The sequence below is a fragment of the Nematostella vectensis genome, chromosome 14, assembly GCF_932526225.1.
Source record: "Nematostella vectensis chromosome 14, jaNemVect1.1, whole genome shotgun sequence".
NCBI classification, from domain to species: Eukaryota; Metazoa; Cnidaria; class Anthozoa; order Actiniaria; family Edwardsiidae; genus Nematostella; species Nematostella vectensis.
In genome coordinates this window covers 6,520,845-6,539,481 of record NC_064047.1, presented here as the reverse complement: position 1 = coordinate 6,539,481, position 18,637 = coordinate 6,520,845, and the positions used below count along the sequence as shown (strand labels likewise).

Genomic DNA, 18,637 nt, shown 5'->3' with positions numbered 1-18,637 from the left:
CTGGAGCGAGAACCACTGCAATGACGTCTCACTAGTTACCAGTTTCTCACGGTTTGGTAGTATGATGACGTCATCTACGCAATTTCAAGATGGCGGCTGCAAGGTGCCGGTTTCATGCGCCGTGTTTAGGAAATAAATTACTGGATTTGGCGCGAAGTTCAAGATGCCTTACAACATTAGCAAGTAAGCAGATAGTCTCTTTGTTTCTATGATACAAGAAACGCTTAAATCTGGGCAGAGTATATATATATATTTTTATTGTTGGACTGAAAAATCGATTTCACAACCTTTTTCTCTTTAACTTTTAACTAAGAGGTTCTTGAGTACTGTGTATGTAAAGCTTGTACAAATAGCGCTAGCATTGAGGGCGACAACAGCCAACATTTGCCAACATTTTCTTTATTCTGTTGTCAACCGAGCGCAGCGGCAGCAACGCTGGCTGTTGTTGTAATTATGTTTTTGTATCATATGTGTAGCCGGTTACTCGCGAAACAAATCCTATCGTATTTATTTTATTTAATCATGCTTATACAAGATATGCACCCTTCAGCAATTATATATGCTGGTATTAGGGTCCTGACTTAACAAAACAAAAACAGTACTAAGACAAAAATAACATAGACATTAATGAAACAACGTGATTATAAAACAAGGTAATATGAAGATCAAGACTGTTGATCTTATAGGCTTTTCATGTGATTCTCTGCTAGATAGCAAGTGACCACAATTGCTTTCCAGTACCAGTTTTCCAGTTTTTTTAAAGCTATTTCCATCAAAACACGATTTTTGTAACTTTATCATGGACAGAAGCTTGTTGAGAAGTTTCGCTTTGATTCTGGAAAGTAAGGGGATTTGTTACATAAGTATGTGGCTACATGTAGGCTAATGTTTTATATTAAGTGTGGGTCTGGTGGCTTTTCTGGGATTGTTTTTGCACTAATGAGGAAGCAGGTTACACACATCCCATTTCTGCTTCAAAGATGTGTGTCACAAACAGCATTGACCTTGTCACTAAACTGTTGTACATTATTACATGGCCACCCCAGATGAAGTTTGGACGTACTGCAAAACTCTTTTGTCAATCACATGTGTTGACTCAAAGCCAGATTATTTACAAACGCATGAAATGACTAGTTGATCATTTGTTTTAAATGTATTTTAGTAAGCTATTCTTTTAAACATTTTGTGTTGAACAACCATTTCCATAGCTAGAATGACTGACAATCGCTTAGTTTTGGCACATAGGCATTGGTATATAACAAGCTCAACACTTTTGGTAAATGGAAGAGTATTTGAAGTTTGAACTCATGCGTGGCCATATAATAATGTGAATTAGGAAAATAGCCTACATACCTCTCTGAAATTGTCAAATGTTTACCAAGGGCCCAAGATTGTAGACTCTTCTCAGAAGCCCAGTAGTATAACCAAGGGGCCACTTAGAGACTATGATGAACTGGTTGAGAGTGGGCAGCTGAGTATTGACAAGCACCAGCGGCAGATAGTGGAAAAACTACAAGGTCTTTACAATGACGTTAGAAACTATCATCCTGACAATGGGTCAGGAGGAATAATAAGTAAAGTAAGTAGTACTCTGCACTTGAACTAGTAGTAACTGTGCAACAACAAAACAGTTGTTTTGTACCCAAGACAAAAACAATTCCAGTGGTATTGTTTTTTCACAATATTTAGATCTAAACTAGCACAAAAATGTTTGCAACAGTATCCACTGAGAATCTGTTTCTGAGAATCATGTCTTAAGTTTATGTTTACTCTTGACTTAGGAAAAGGATTTTGATATTCATTAGTACAAAAAAAATAATATTTAATAATTTATTATTGGGATATAAATTTTTTATTAGAACAACTATAAGTAGCTACTAGAAATGATGTTCATGTTGTACTTGTTCGTGTATGTAAAAATGGTATGGAATGAGTTATTATTTCTTGTTTATAGATTTTTAGTCTCAACAAAGCAGCAAAAGTGCCGAAAGGGTTATATTTATATGGCAGCGTAGGTGAGTATACAGTAGCTATACTTAGCCAATATGTGCTTCCTGTGATTTGGCAATAAAACACATGTTTACAGTGAAAGCTGTACTTGTTTTTAGATATTAAAGGAATGCTGGGACAATCAATATAAATATTACAATTTATGAAAGAAAACCCCTTCTCTCTTATCTAGCTTTCCCTTACTCTTTTTCAAAATTTTCTACAATCATGGACAATTTGTTTGGGAACAAAAGTTGGTGGCACAAATTGTTTAATCAACTACATTCACTTTCCTTGCAATTATTTCAAAACTAACCTTCCCTCCCCCCTCTTAACCACGTTGATACTGTCAGGGAATATTCTGCAATATGCACAAGCACCAAACTATTGAACATTGGTTGTGGGGGATGGGATTGTATGTGGAAAAGAATTCTGTTTTAAGACAATTATTTTTGTTTTGTGTTTAGGTTGTGGTAAAACCATGTTGATGGATCTATTCTATGATGCTGTGCCAATCCAGAAAAAAGTTAGAGTTCACTTCAATTCTTTTATGCTGAATGTACATTCTCGTAAGTCTTTCTTTGATCAGTATTAATGGAAATCTTTATGATTTTCTGCTAGATGAGAATTTATACCTTAGGCAAAACCAATGACTTTACCTGGGCTCATCAGGTTGTTCATCTCCCTCTTCACCTTTTTGTAAGCAGCTATCTCTTTATGTACATAGGTATTACCTATACCCAGGTGATTTCTAGGGACAAAAGGGTTTGACTGGAAAGAAAATGAGAAGCAAGCATTCCCTTGATACTTTTCAGGCATGCTTGAACCTTTTGGCAAAGAGCAGAATTGAGTCATACATATTATTCAAATAGGATTGTTTTGAAATAATTAAAAATTGAGATGCCTTGAAAACCCATGTTTGGCCAATTTTTTTTTGCCATGTTCTCTTCCAATTTTCCACTTGGAAAACCATGGGTAAATCCGAGACTTGCAGAGGCTGCGAGACCTGCGTTTTAGCAGCCAAGCCTAAGACTTTTGTCAAATTTTGGAATCTAAGACCGAGCTTTTCCAGTCTCTTAACCATTGAACACGAAAAAAAAAATTATAGGAACTTTCCTTCCCCTTTTTCATCCTAGAAAAATAACAAGTGCTTTAAACCATCCATTTCCGTATGTATATCAAAGATGGTTATTTGGATTTTTTTTCAAATAATATGTCTTTCAAAAGACATATTTTTTACAAGAAAACAGTGTCAAAAGTTGGCCTGAGAAGAGCTCTTTAATGCCTGCTCCCTGATAACATATTTGCAAATTTTTAGAAATTCACAAGCTAAAGAAGGCCCTGCCACCTCGAGATCCGTTGTCTGTCCGGTCCCAGCCTTTCGACCCGATCCCACCTGTTGCTGAAGAAATCAGCTTAAAGTCCTGGCTGCTGTGCTTTGATGAATTCCAGGTATAAATCAATCGTGAACTTGTTGAAAGGAATCGTCCTCTTAAAGAGGCAATAGCACCGGTTTACTTCTGGCAGGACATTGGAAACCTCAAGCGCCAAAAGACAACAGAATTCATGAGAATCTGTGCTACATTATCACATCCTCAAAGAAACTTCCAGTAGGCACACTGCTTTCAAAATTTTGATTTTTTTTTGCGTTTTCAGTTAAAAATTATGGGCGATAGTTGTTTTTGACAAGAACGTTAACTAGTGCGATTACCGCTTACAGGTTATCATTCTCATTCATTGATAGAATAGTGCCGTTTCTGCCATATCTGAAGATTCTTCAGGCAAAAAAAAATTTTTTTCTTTATGGAGGTGCACATACAGTACTGAATCACAGAAGTGAGTGAGAGACAAACCTTATGTTAAACTCTTAATTTGAACAGCAAAATGCCTTATGTAAACAACCCAAATCAGGAACTAATCTGCAATCCTTTTTTTCACAGTACAATAATGTCTCCATATTCTCACTCCCAGGTAACAGATATTGCAGACGCTATGATCCTAAGAAGACTCTTCACGGCCCTGTTTGACAAAGGTGTTGTGGTGATTGCTACATCTAATAGGCATCCTGATGGTAAGGCTATTATTAGGCTATTATTAGGGTTCGACCATTTAATTTTTTAGGGGTGAAGTGGGGATGCTTTTTAAAAATAAATTGAAATCGTACATGGCCTTCAGTTACAAAAAAATCCTGCTTTATCCAGTCCAAAGAAAAAAGCCCCACTTATCATCCCATTCAATTACCATGGAAAATATAAGTTTTTCTCAACAAAGCAGATCAACCCCCTTCCCCCCCCCCCCCCCCCCCCCACTGCTAGCGGCTTTCACTTGGAGCTTTTCTAAAATGTTTTAGTCAACACATGAGCGTTAGGCGCCACTTACTGGTGCACAGGGTGCAAGCTGACCAGGTGCTTCTTGCCCATTTGCTCACCACAGGTTTCCCAAAGTTCTGAAAACAGAACATTCCTGAATAAACTCAAATGAGAGCCAGTAAGCAGGCAATCACTTTTCCAGAATATCTGCCATTCTCAGCCATATAGGTGTAAAGACTGCTAGGCAGCCTTGGGGAGGGGAAGGGAAGGGATACTAATCCGTGGGTGCTCTTACTGTGCTCTTCAAGCATTTGGGTTCTTTGTGAAAAAGAAATATGCGAAAATTGTTGTTGGGGGAAGGAGGGAAGGGGGCGACACTTATCGTATTCATCATTTTTAAAACTGTTGTTTTCTAGCTCGCTCGATCGATTTCTTATTAAAGCACATTTCATACCATATTTTGAAGCTTTTATTGACCTAGAACTGTAAACGTTGAGAATGTCCACTTGTCACCAATCTCACATGTCACCAATCTCCCAGCATTTGGGAAAAACACGCCAAAATAGACTATAATAGACTATCAAACAGCCAGTGGGTTATTTCGGATATTTAGGCCCTGGCCAAACGAGGACACATGTTGCCGGAAACATTTGGAAAACATGTTTCCTAAATGTTTCCGAGGGTGGCCAAACAGTTACGAAAATTTGGGGAAACATGTTTCCCCTGCAGCAAGTACAGATCTCCGTAAATATTGAAACTGCAGAGCCGTAGATTATATTTGATCATTTCGAAGTTGAAAATAATAATCTCTATACATAAGGCAATCACGGCGAGCTTCTGGGGAATGGTTTTCTACGGCAACAACGACAAAAAAATGTGATTTAAAATAAAATAAAAAAAACGCGCGCTCGTTTGAAATGACGCCATTTTTAGCGCGCGCGTGAAAATAACGAAACGGAAAACTCTTTTGCTTAAAAAAACACTCCATTCTTTATTTATTATCTTCCAGGTTACCAGAGAAAATTGAAAATTTAGTTGTCTTTGCACTATTGAAGTTTAAGACATTAATTCGAACTTGATCATATCTCTTCTTTGTTGGATATGTCCGATAGACATTTCCTATTTCGTAAGACACAATCAAACGCTCTATTTCGTCTGTCCAGTGCCTTTCCCTTTTCTTTGGGCTTTTCTGCACCACAACGACATCTTCGTCCGCCATTTTGATTTGGTACACCGCGAGGGTTGCCAGGCAACGAGCCTAGAAAATGTTGCCTTGCCAAACGAGGATACATTCGGGAAACAATGTTTCCACGCGGTTGGAAACATGAAATGTTTCTCCCTCGTTGTGGAAACCTTTTTTGTCCTGGACACAAAATGTGTGTCGTGCAACAATGTTTCCGTGGTGGCCAAACTGGAAAACATGGAGGAAGCATGCGCGCGGACAACATGTTTCCGGCAATATGTGTCCTCGTTTGGCCAGGGCCTTAATAACTTAAGTAAATAAACCTCTTCTGGCGGCTGGGATATCTGCGGATAATGTCCAAGGATGAGAAATGGTACGAAAAATAAACAGTTGGCCGAGAAGCGAAGCTTCGAGGGCAACTGTGAAATTTTGAGGACCATTTCTCATCCGCGGACATTATCCGCCGATATCACAGTGAGCCAAAGAAGGGGTTTATTTATTTTATGTCCCAGTGACTACACTGAAAATGCGAAAAGTGTCTTCTGCGCGCGCTGACGTGTACTCGAATGACGCCACGAGCGCGCGCTGTTATGTTTGCCATTCGCGAAAGATAAAAATCCATGCAACATTTTTTTTATTAGAACAAAAACAACAAGCTCAAAACTTGCATTTCAACTGATGATTTACACCTAGACTGTTTTCTTATTGTTCTGCTGAGAGCTGGAATAGAAATGATAATAACTTTATTCCACTAAATACCAATACAGGTATATTAGGATAATATTCAAAGTACGTTGGCTTATATGCCTATCCTCTATTCATAATATTTAATTACATCATCACAAAATTTCAGGACTAGAAATTGAAGCAAAAGTTTTCAATTTTGAAATGTCTTCTGCGCGCGCGCTGACGTGCACGGGAATGACGCCACGAGTGCGCGCTGCGCTGATGTGAAGTTTTTTTGTCATTGCTTTTTCTTTCCCGTTTCAGGATAAATTCTAAAAAAAATATATTGATGATTATTATATAAAAGAAATAAAAAATTATTTCTATGCCTTCATAGCGTTTTGAAATCCTTGTTTGAGGAGTCATTGGGCAGACAAAAAGTGAGTTTTGACTGCACCGATATCTTATTGGCTGGACGTTATCGACTGATATTTGTCCTGTGAAAATATGCACGTGGCCCGTATTGACCAATGAGCGTGCATGAAAATTCATCACTGGGATATAGTTTAACTGGGGTTTCTGTGGCGAGCAAAAGCGATATTTATTTATTTTTGCGTGCCAGGAATCCCAAAACTTCGAAAACAGTAGTCTAAGAATTCTTCTTTAGAGCCGGCTAGCAGGCCACAAAGAGCCCAGAATAGCTTCGGGGGAGACTAAGGGAAATGTTGACTATGCGCTGTTTTTTAAATGTTATAGGCATTTGATTTCTTGGCTCATGTGCTGATTCGTCAGCGTGAGAAAAAGGACCAAATACTTGACTCACGTTTTTTATTTAGCATCACTCTTCTAATAGTAGAGAAATAAAACATAATGCAGATTTTATCGTTTTAATAAAATACTTTTTTTGAAAGTAGTTATTGATTACGTGATATACACTTTACGAATGATGAAATGTACGTTTTTTTAAACATTGAAACGAATTTTGTTATTGATTTTATATTACAGCCTTGCTTTTGTTTGGATAAAAGGAAGCCTTTTCGAAAAGTAACACTGTCGTCTTTGAAGCGATTTTTTATATGTGTTGTTTTTTGGTCAAAATTAGAAAAAAGAAGAGGCAAAAGTGTTGACTTATAATTCTCGTAGGAATAATTCACGTATAGTAAATGGCTGTGTGATTTTGTTAAATATTGATAAATTCAAAAATGCAGCTAATAACGCAAGCAGAAACTGAAGAGGGCGTTAACTGGAGGTTTGGTTGTGTAAGGTTGCAGGAATGAGAAAACAAAAACTACTAAGACGCAACTTCAGCTAACAAAAAATTGCTTGAATTGAGATTTGTTTAAATTTACACTGTTCTTTTCTCGTGTTTTATTCCCTCTTGTCTAGTTTCATTCAGTATTTTCCGCCAACCGATAACTTTTCTGTTTTGCAGTCTCCATTCTTCATACAATCTTCGACCTCTGTAACTAGACACGTTTCATGGCACATTACAGTTATCCTTATAGGGGCCTCAATGCATTTGAAATAACACGTGTCCAACGCTTTTTGCTGACAGTTCTTGTAGCAGCGGTAACACGCAGATGAAGTCTTTATTGGTCCAGCCAGGTCACATGGTAGCGTTGCTAGGAGACAGCCAATCAGGATAGCAATCTGTAGTTTCATCTTTGTTTTAGTCCTGTAGGGGAAAAATGATAGAAAGTATAACTTGATCCACCGATTTTTTTTTGTAATTATCATGTTTGGGGACATACAACCTTTTTGTTGAATATTTCGGTATCTTTTTTATGGAGTTAAATACGCAAGAAATGATTTGGGTACTTTATTTTAGCACAGCACGATGTTGTGAAGTCAAAATAATATTTATAATAGCATATTATGCTATGACATGTTATGAGGTAAAACAACTCCCGACGTCTATCAACATTAGATAAATTATTGTATCGTAAATATTTTCTTGAGAATATAATTTATTTTTTTAATCTTAACCGCAAGACTTCAATAAGGAATGAAACGTAATGTTTAACCGTTATGGACTATATTACTTTAGTGCCAAATTTAAACCAAAATAAACACAGAAATGGCTGCGTGAGAGCGACGAAAAAAAGATTCAACGAGAATGCGTGATATCTATAAGGAAAAAGTCAAAGCAATTGTAAAGAAGAACCTTTATTTCGCGAAAAAGGAAATACCGGAGTTTGCAGTACGTGATTCAAAAGCAGTAACGGACTTTATAAGCGATATGCTTTTGTTTATTGTTTTATTCTTGTCACATTAAGTGGTTACACGGAATTTGTTCATAAAAGGTATTTTCCCTCAGGTATTTGAAGTAGTTTTAAATCATCCCATCACGACCTGGAAGTCCAGTCTAGTGGCCTAAGTGATGATAGATATGATTATTGAAGTCAGAGTGATCGGTTAGATAGCTCACTTGAAATCGAGTGTAAGAGTTCTCACGGATTTTTCATAAGCTATAAGTAAAGCGTCAACATACGACGCCTTTTTGTTAGCCAACCAAAAAGGCATTTTAACTATGGACAGACCCCGAACATTTTTCATAATGAAGGGGGGAGGCCCCATTCTTTGCCCTTTCACACATCTATTCATATTATTATTAAAGAGATGGCATAAGTCTATGTGTAGCCTAGAAAAAAATCAATCGCGTTTTACTAGATTACTCAAAATGTTCTTCTATAATACATTTGTCTTTTTGATTTATGCCAACAGAGTCAAGTACACAAGGTACAGCGAAATTATTGAGGTGTTTTGGTAATCTGAAAATTCAATTACACCCCAAGTCAAATTTCTTTCTAGCTTCCTTATACATTAATGGAATCACAACATGTCAAGTAAAGCATTTATTCATTAATATATATTTTTTAGAAGCCAGTAGTTCTAGGATAGTTATCCAGATACGATACTCGATACTTCCTAGTGATATCTTTCTTTCTTTCTGTTGCGGTCTTACTGTTTCTCGCCACTAGCTTGTTAGCATTTAAGACCGTTGGAAGTGAACTCGCTTTATTTAATTGTTGTAAATGAAATGGCCATTTCAAAACGTACCTTAAAACTATAAGAGTTTCTTCAAATGTATCTGTGGTTATTGTGCGTTCTTAACGTTTCCCATACTTGATAGTGTTCTTTGAGCTCTTAGAAAGTGAACTCCCTATATTTTTTTTACATTTGTAACAGTACATAAAATGGAAATTTTAAAACGTACCTTTAAACTTTAGACGTTTCTCCCAATGTACCTTTTTGTTCCGGTGCAGCCTTGTCGTTTTTGCCCACTTGTTAATGATTTTAGCTTGTGGAAAGTGAACACTCGCTATATTTATACGGTCTCCCCGCGTCGTTACGTCAACAACCCAGGGCCGTGACGCATTCCGTTCCTCCCTAACATATAAGCGTCACTTAAAAGGCCTGTCACTTAGCAAGCTCTGACATGTGCTATCTATGGTCTTACAAGCGATATTTTGAAGCGTCCAGAGAATGCGCTACTAGTTTTACACCACGGAAACTGGGAGAAATAGCGCGAAGTTGCAACCAAAACCACAATCTACTTCAAAAAAGAATTTCTTTGGCACCTTGTCGAGTGTATAGAAAACTTAATTATTTTTGTAATATGACGTGTTATCTTCGTGGTATTTTTTTATTATTACCCTTTTGTTGTTTTAGGGATCTGAGGTCATGTTTTCTAAAGTCTCGACAAGTGGACGTGTTCTAGTAATGAAACTTTGCGATCGGTAGATAAACGCGTGTTTTTTTTTTCTCGATAACAGCCTTATTTGGTAGCTTTGAAAGTGTCGTTACTTGGTGGAAATGACTTGACAACTGCATTTAGAAATACGTGAGAATTGCGAATGTCGCACGATGTAACAAGCAATTTGATCGCGCTACACTAGACGCCGTTCAAATGGATTGTCTTAGTGCTGTGTTACAGTCGTAGTAATCTCCCCGTTAAGAAGGCATGCGACACCTTTCTTAAAATACCGGTACGGATAAATAGGTTTGCTCTGCGGTAATTTGTCAAGGGAATAAAGTCAGCTAACAGGAATTATGAAATCATGGTTATCAATCTGGACGATCCTTGCACAGGTAGCTCTTCAGAGCTGATCTCTGAAAAGAAAAAAAAAATGAAATAACAAGATAGATCCTTTCACAATTATACAATTTCCATTAAGGTGGATACTGGCGAAATATCTACCCGAGAGCCGAAGGCTCGAGGTATATATTTTTAAAGCCACTATCCGCCTTTTGACGAGCTTTAGAGCAATTTTCTTTTCGGAAACACTTGCATATCGGCTGTTACACACGCCATTTTGCTTGATTTCGTGGCGCAGGAAAATATTTACCTCCTTGGAGGTATATATTGCATTTTATCCCGAGTTTCTCAACCAATCAAATCGCTTGTTCTTGCGAGGTTCCCGAGTTTGATATACTAAAATAAGATATCCCCTTTTCCAGGTCTTTCGAAAATCGCGTTACATTAACAGATAAAAAATGCCAGTTTTTGAGTGAAAAGTAGATTGAATAGCCATTCTGTGAGAAAGTATTCTTTTTCTAGAAGCGAAAAACTTCTTTTGGCCCTTGTCAGTGGCTTATCTTTATGCTGTGGGGGCAGGTTGGTATTTTTATGTACTATCCTTTTACTTTAAAGATTTACACTGTTGAAAATCAATCGTCTTCCGTTTATCTTTGCCACTTCCTACTAAGCTTCCACGTTGTAATTAACGGGGGAAATCCGCCGTACTTGGTTTGGTTTGTCGCTCATTGTGCACTGAAATAACAATTCCTTCTTTCCACCCACTTTTCTTGTTCTGGCCTGTATTGACTCGTTCGTATGGTAATTTGCCTTATTATTATGTCTTTAACTTTAAATTTTTACCCATGCTTTTAACTACGCTTTAATTTATCACACCATAAGAAGACCACCCTGAGTTTTTTGTTTCCTTTAATATTTTTTGTTTCTGTTTTTTTGATAAAAATATTTTAATTATAATTTTAATTTTTTTCCCTGATTGCCAGTTATAAATATATCAGGGTGTGCCTCACCCATAATGCTTTAACTTGTTTATCCAACGAAATAAATTTCCGGCTTGGATCGGATTAATCCCACGTATATTAAGAACACGTAGCTCTAGACGAATCGCTCCCCACATATATTTGCGATATTTTATTTTTCTGCTTTTAAAATTTACATTTTTCGTGCAAAGGAAACCTTGGAAGTACTATTTGTAAAATTTATCAGTTTCTCACTTGCTTTTTCTGCTCCATATTTTAGTACAATTACTTATTATTTTACAGCAAACTAATAAACAGGGTTGAAATACCTAACGAATTCCCACACGAATAACCAAATAATCAGATTTAACAGCTTGTGTATTCAATGCGAACTATTTACTCAGACACGAAGGAAATTTAAGCACGCTTTGGCTGCTATTTTCGTCTCGTCGCTTTCCGTTATTTTTGGCACGTCCATCATCTTAAGCATCTTTTGTATCTAAAGCCGCACTTTGTGCCAGCGAAGACTGCGACAGCGAACCCTGAAAGGTCTATATACACTCATCAACCCGATTACTTGAGGTATTGTTTCATTCAATCTTTTGATTGGTTGTTTTAGACACGTGCTCGCCTCTTCTGTTTTTGGATTGGTTAATCAGCTGTCAGATTTCTCTTCTTATTTATGCATTAGTTAGTCAACAGCACGCGTTTTCCACATTATGGCTTCCTGTACTTTTTAACATCCATTATTTTTTTCTTATCTTTACAGTTTAGCTTTAAAGTACATAATTGAAGTAATAATTGAGTTCATAATTGAAAAAAAAAATGCGAATTGTTTTTTTTTATGATTGCGTAGACGAGTAAAAAAAAAATGAAAAAATTAAATATATTCAAACTTCTGAATCTATCCAGATTGTTCCACTGCGTTCTCCTAAAAGACAGTGCCAACGCTCGTCATTTGTGTCATTGTTCCTCTTTCCACTCATTGTAAAAGGAAAACCACATTCAAGCTTGTGTTGTAAACCTCTAGTGTTATTCATTAATCTTGAGCCATTTATATAGTTCTATGGCCCATGCGGTTGAACCACGCAATTTTACATCACTCATTGAGCCTTATGGGCTGTTTCTGGAATATGCAGTGCCCCAGTCGGCGGATTTGGGAGATATAGGGACTGTATGAGTCCTTCGCAGCATGTTACATATTACACAAAAGATGATTACATTCAAGGTGCGCTTTGAAGGGGGCACGCTTCTACTAAGGAATTAGAATAAAATATGAGCAAGTGTGCGGCAAAACAATGTAAAACCTTCTTGTTTACGCACAAGTGGATAAATAGAAAAGAAGTTTACCTTATGCAATTTCAAGGTTTGTGTAAACGTACAGTCTGTACTGAAACCTAAAAGTAAAATTTCTAACTCGTTTCCATCCGTTCGATGTGAGTTGCCCAAACGATATTGTATCTATCTGTTTGATCAAAGGTCATTTAACAAACCAGCATGGATTTTTTGGTTATTCCGAATGATTTAACTGTTTTCGAGTTTTCCAAAATAACATACTAAAATCACTTTTCACCATGCAAGTGCTCCTTGAAACCATAGAATTGATGAAGAGTGTCCGGTTTTTTTTTTTTTTTTTTGTAAAACTAAGTTTTCAGCATTTCACCTCCTGTTATCCCTTTCGAATCGCGACTTTTTTTTAAATTTCCCCCAAAGAACTGATCGTGGACTGGCAGGATGGTACTAGGGGACACTGATGGTAGATTATTATTACTTTTTTTTTCAATTTTAAGGGAACCTTGACAAAAATAGCGAACAATGATTATAAAAGCATCAACAAAATTCCCAAGTTTCTCATTGGCACTGTGATAAGTTACTTTTCCTTTGTTCTCCCTTTGTGCCTGCTGCGCGAAATGGAATTAAGATCTGTATTCGTGTTTGAATCAAGAACCTTTTCAAATAACACTGCCTTTCCTCATAGTTTAAGTGATGATTTATGTGAAAGACACTTAAGAGCGGTTGACAAACATCCTTCCGCATGTACTAATAGAGAGAGCATTACATTTTCTGTCTCCGTAGGGGCTCTTTTGAGAGCTCAAACAGTTAGGAAGCTCATTTTCTTATCTTAGTTTTCATCAATAACTCGTTGGTTTTTCAACGTCGTGATGCGTTTTAGTTGACCGTCCACTAAGCCCGCGATCCCAGAGGTTTTTTTACAGCCTGCTACTTCTAATAGAGAGAGCCTTACATTTTCTGTCTCCGTAGGGGCTCTTTTGAGAGCTCAAACAGTTAGGAAGCTCATTATCTTATCTTAGTTTTCATCAATAACTCGTTGGTTTTTCAACGTCGTAATGCGTTTTAGTTGACCGTCCACTAAGCCCGCGATCCCAGAGGTTTTTTTTACAGCCTGCTACTTCATGTAGCCATCAATAAAGTGTGTCCTAGACACTGACCCCAACCCTTACCCTAACTTCAGCCAATATTGATGGCTACATGAAGTACTAAACTCCAAAAACCTGGAAGTGCGTCAAACAAACGCGACGAAAGAGAAGGCGACGGCTCCGTTTGAAACGCTTTCGGGTTCTCGGTGGCCCTGAGCCCTTTCCAGAGGCTCTTCTACCGCCAAAGCCCCGAAACGTCGAAAAAGTGCCGACTTAAAAGAGGGCGTCGGGTTCGTTCGAAGCGCTTTCGGTTCTCGACGGTTGGAGAACCTTTTGAACCAATGGTAAACCCGTGGTCGTCTGTGAGTGATCTTTTAGTTTGAAATTTATTTTAAGAAACTCTTACAACACACCTTCTGTTAGTGAAAAGTCTTAGGTTTTTTCACATGAAATTACTGCGCGCTTTCTGCTCCTCTTTTACCCCATTCATTCACGTACAGCCAGCTGGTTGTCTCATGCATTTTACGGCGATTTTTTTTCTCAGATTTGTACAAGAATGGGCTACAAAGAAGTAACTTTGTCCCTTTCATCCCTATTTTAAAGGTAAGAATGCGAGATCTGTCATGTGACTACTTCCTAGCCCTACCCGTAATGCATTGCTTTGGCGGCTTTGTTGATTTGGTAGCGAAATGTGAAAACATTTGTAATGCTCATATCATGTTGTTCGGCTATTTCTGTTGTATATTTATTATCGAAATGTAAAGTGTTGAAGGAAAAAATCACAATATATTTTTTTAACGAAGAAAATAAGTATTTCAGTTTTGGAAGAGGGACTCGTCATCGGGCATCGTAGATGGCTTCCATTTTTCTAATCTATTGTTTCCTTACTTTTTTGCATTTCTTATAGAAAAATTGTACTGTACTATGCTTGGATTCGGGAATCGATTATCGATTAAGAGGTTTGTCTACACTCATCTTTCGGTACTTCCAATGTTTTTTTGTTTTTCAATGTTTTTTTTTCTCCCTGCCAGATATTCAGTATGTTGGAAAGGTTTATTTTAGGTAAGTATTCAATGAATCATTTTATACGATATGTGAAAGTTGTTTATGCCGTATGCCAAGATGTGCAGAATTTCTCGTTTGTACAAAATATCGAGTATCCCTGTACTTCCCGTCAATAACACAGATATCCCAGTATTCAAATAATGTTTCTTTTAGCTCACATGACCCTCGCACCAATAAAGAGTTGGACGGGATTTTCCGCAACCTCACCGACTACGAGGAAGACACGTGCAAAACACGTGCCCGGGATATCCCGGTACTTGGTGGAGCACGCACATTGCACGCGCCTAGAACGTGCGACCTAGTGGCGGATTTTACATTCGAAGAGCTTTGTGCTAGGGTTAGTAATGGTATTTTTTGGAAGATCCCCTAAAGTTTATTTATTGTTTGGTTGTTTGTTTCTCTAAGGGATGTTCTTTTTTTCAGTTTTTCTAAGGGATATACTTACCATATATGGGGAAAAATCTTTGAAATTGATTTTTTTGTTATATGGCCAAATTTGCCTGTATCGCTTGCATACTGAGCTCTGCGTAGATAACATATCGTGCATGGTCGTTTTAGCGTCCTGGGCGCTTATTTTGTCCTTTGGGTGGCAATGTGGCCGCTAGTTGAAAGGAGGTCTGACTTCAGGTCTATATGAAAATCTCTATATCTGATAATGTTTAAAAAATTCTCCTTTTCGTCCAGCCTTTGGGTGCTGCGGACTACCTTGCGTTATGCAAACACTTTGACGTCATCTTCATACGGGACATCCCGCAGATGACGCTGTACAAGAAGACCGAGGCGCGCCGATTTATCACACTTATCGACACGCTGTACGATAATAGGGTAAGTCACACAACGTCTAAGATACAGTTCACGCAACGCTATTACCTCTTGAGTCACGCAACCTCTGTCGCCAATGATTATACATCCTTATGGTAATAACACAAACACATAAAAGAGGTTTAAGGACCTTCAACTCGACCACGTCTGAATCTGCGCTCTTGTAATCAGCATCTAGCTGCAAGGAGGGTGATTAGCTACTCCATTTATTTATTTGTATATTTATTCAAACAATAACAAAGGAGTGGTTGATCGACGATTTCTAACCTTTGCAGGTACGGTTGGTTTGTTCGGCTGAGGCGTCGCCCTCGGACTTGTTCCAAGCGTCACCTTTATCGACCAAGGACCTGGAATTTCAGAGAATGCTAATGGACGACCTATCATTGTCATCGGTAAGTCTTGAATCATAATCATTGGTAAGTCTGTAAACTTGATTTCAGTGCAAATGGATTAAACATTTAGAATTAAACAACTGACAATGGAAATGTGCGCTGCATGAGTAAAACAATTAATATGAAGGGGAAAAAGAAAATGCCCGTAAATGACTTCAACAATTAAACGTATGAGAAAACAATGAACAATGCGTGCAAAGGAATTCAACAATTAGAATTATGAGAAAACAATGAACAATGCGTGTAAAGGAATTCAACAATTAGAATTATGAGAAAACAATGAACAATGCGTGCAAAGGAATTCAGCAATTAGAATTATGGGAAAACAATGAACAATGCGTGCAAAGGAATTCAGCAATTAGAATTATGAGACAACAATGAACAATGCGTGCAAAGGAATTCGGCAATTAGAATTATGAGAAAACAATGAACAATGCGTGTAAAGGAATTCAGCAATTAGAATTATGAGACAACAATGAACAATGCGTGCAAAGGAATTCAGCAATTAGAATTATGAGACAACAATGAACAATGCGTGCAAAGGAATTAAGCAATTAGAATTATGAGAAAACAATGAACAATGCGTGCAAAGGAATTCAGCAATTAGAATTATGAGACAACAATGAACAATGCGTGCAAAGGAATTCAGCAATTAGAATTATGAGAAAACAATGAACAATGCGTGCAAAGGAATTCAGCAATTAGAATTATGAGAAAACAATGAACAATGCGTGCAAAGGAATTCAGCAATTAGAATTATGAGAAAACAATGAACAATGCGTGCAAAGGAATTCAGCAATTAGAATTATGAGAAAACAATAGAAAATTTGCGTTAATAAATTCAACAATTAGAATTATGAGAAAGCGATGGGCAATTCAAGCATACAATATGAGTAAGACAATTAAAAAAAGGGAAAAATACAATGCGCAATTAAAACTATTAGAAAACAGTGAACATTGTGCCCAAACGAATTCAACAATTGAAATAATTAGAAAACAATTAACAATGTGCCCAAATTAATTAATTGATTAGAATGATAAGAGAACAATTGAAAATGTGCACAAATGAATTCATCAATTAGAGTTAAAGAAAACTGGCAATGCGCGCATATGAATTCAACAAGAAGAATTGAGAAACAATGGGTAACACCATTTAGAATTATAAGAAAATTCCGGCTGTAGTATGACGTGACAATCCTAACGCACTAGTCTCTTTGATCAGTCTGGCGCAAAGTTACTTTCAAAAATTCCCATCAGGAACTATTGCTTGCATGAAAACATCCGATTGTTATTTTTAATATATGAACCTGAAAAACTAAATAAACAATACCCCATTAAAAAATAATGAATAATTTTTGCGTATTTTGACACATACGCATCCACGTTACGTCAATGCTTTAATTAACGGAAAACTAACATAGAAGAGGAAAAAATGTTATTTAAAATAACCTTCTGAAACAAGGTTGTTTATTCCATTCTCCAAATTGATTACAAATTTAAATCGTAATAGCTTCTAGAAACCTGCCGATAGAAAAGGATGCTTTTTTACTCTTCCTTTGCTGATCAGGCTCGGATCCAATTCACGTGTTCAACGTAAACAGGTCAAAATATTTAGGAGTTAGAAAGTTATGTATGAGCGTCATTTAGTTAATTGAGGCGACAGTGTTAAGCTGTTTTCGATTTTTTTAGCCTACTTTAGGTGTTGTAGTTTTTTATTCGGCGAGAAAACCCGGAGCTCGGGTATTTGGCCGCCATTTTGGATAACATGGGGTGAGCGGAAAAATAGCGAACACCAGGCTGCCAAATAGCGAACACCAGGCTGCCAAGTGAAATTTGTTTGTAACTAACAAATTGTTGAGTTAGAAAAGTGATTCAGCAAAAACAAGATGAGGAAAGTAGCCATTTCCAGAGTGTTATTCCAAAATTTAAAATCTCTCTTTCCCGACTCCTCTAAAGGTTTCGCAATTTCCAAGTTTCACAATAATATTCTACCCAGTAAAATATAAGTTTATGGATTGCTTTTTTTGGTTTGCATTGTGTTAGTATATGCCGTCATCGATACGATGGCTCAGAATTAATAAAAAACCCGAGCTCCGGGTTTTCTCGCCAAAATCCAAATTCTTCAAAAAGACTATAATTTTGTTCCTGAATCCGCGACTGAATATAAGATTACTCTTTAACTTGTTTTTCTAGGATAGCGCGGATAACAGCAAGGCTAGCATTTTCACTGCTGAAGAAGAGATCTTCGCCTTCGAGAGGACGGTATCCCGGATCACAGAGATGCAGACCGAGCAGTACTGGACCTCAGGAGTTAAACCCCAGGAGAATGGGTCTAGCTAAGACCGAGCTACTGTCGACGACTAGCCGAGAATACAGCGACGTACTCCGATATATAGTCGAGACATCTTCGTGGTTAATGTTAATTATATTTTTAACTGGTATAAGTGAATTTTTATTAAAATCAAATACCATTTCCACAAGAGGAATTTGGGAAATTATTTATTGTATTATTGGCATAAATATGTACATTTCGATTTCATGGCTAGAAGGTCAGGACAATCTGACAAATTTTTACACTTAAAAAAAAATAAATAAATATTCAAAATAGATAAAAAGAAGTTTAGTCTTAGTCATTTTTTTTTTTCAGCAAGATTCATAATGACGCGAAACCCAAAGCCCACAGGGATCCCAACAGGTGATTGAGAGAGTTTAGTTCTTGTGAAGAGACTTGGGTACTCCAGGATAGAACCCAGAGTGCACCGCGTCAAACGTGCCAAACTCATGGTCAGCGGGTAAACCTATAAAAGAAAGACATGCGCGTTGCACATTATTTAA

General features: G+C 37.3%; 2 protein-coding genes and 1 long non-coding RNA gene across 4 annotated transcripts in view; 1 reads left to right on the top strand and 2 right to left on the bottom strand.

Annotated features, from left to right (window-relative positions):
- The first annotated feature begins 37 nt into the window (after positions 1 to 37).
- Positions 38 to 18,420, top strand: LOC5505099 (AFG1-like ATPase). Its single transcript, XM_032373511.2, has 13 exons — positions 38 to 183; positions 1,383 to 1,579; positions 1,955 to 2,015; positions 2,457 to 2,558; positions 3,308 to 3,441; positions 3,961 to 4,060; positions 14,068 to 14,126; positions 14,431 to 14,482; positions 14,555 to 14,585; positions 14,742 to 14,925; positions 15,273 to 15,413; positions 15,686 to 15,802; positions 17,996 to 18,420. The coding sequence occupies exons 1-13, from the start codon at positions 90 to 92 to the stop codon at positions 18,140 to 18,142; spliced, it is 1,419 nt and encodes a 472-aa protein (XP_032229402.2). The 5' UTR covers positions 38 to 89; the 3' UTR covers positions 18,143 to 18,420.
- LOC116612979 lies at positions 6,959 to 10,780 on the bottom strand. Of its 2 annotated transcripts, XR_004294034.2 has the most exons (3): positions 10,497 to 10,767; positions 9,365 to 10,260; positions 6,959 to 7,822 (listed from the first exon to the last, which is right to left on the bottom strand). It is a non-coding gene; the product is annotated as an uncharacterized LOC116612979 (long non-coding RNA). The 2 variants fall into 2 exon arrangements; XR_004294033.2 differs by having other exon boundaries at positions 7,021 to 7,822; positions 9,365 to 10,780.
- LOC116612977 (5'-nucleotidase domain-containing protein 1) overlaps positions 18,285 to 18,637 on the bottom strand; it is an 18,980-nt gene continuing 18,627 nt past the window's right edge. Inside the window, exon 14 of the mRNA XM_032373510.2 lies at positions 18,285 to 18,600. Coding sequence (XP_032229401.1) covers positions 18,512 to 18,600 — 89 coding nt within the window. The 3' untranslated portion in view covers positions 18,285 to 18,511. The remainder of the gene's footprint in view (positions 18,601 to 18,637) is intronic.

Bases quoted from the DNA above. Each gene is read 5' to 3' on its own strand.
- LOC5505099 (XM_032373511.2), top strand. From the start codon at position 90: ATGGCGGCTGCAAGGTGCCGGTTTCATGCGCCGTGTTTAGGAAATAAA. The intron at 3,442-3,960 runs GTATAAATCAAT...TCTCACTCCCAG, and splicing joins TGTGCTTTGATGAATTCCAG to GTAACAGATATTGCAGACGC. The intron at 15,414-15,685 runs GTAAGTCACACA...TAACCTTTGCAG, and splicing joins ACACGCTGTACGATAATAGG to GTACGGTTGGTTTGTTCGGC.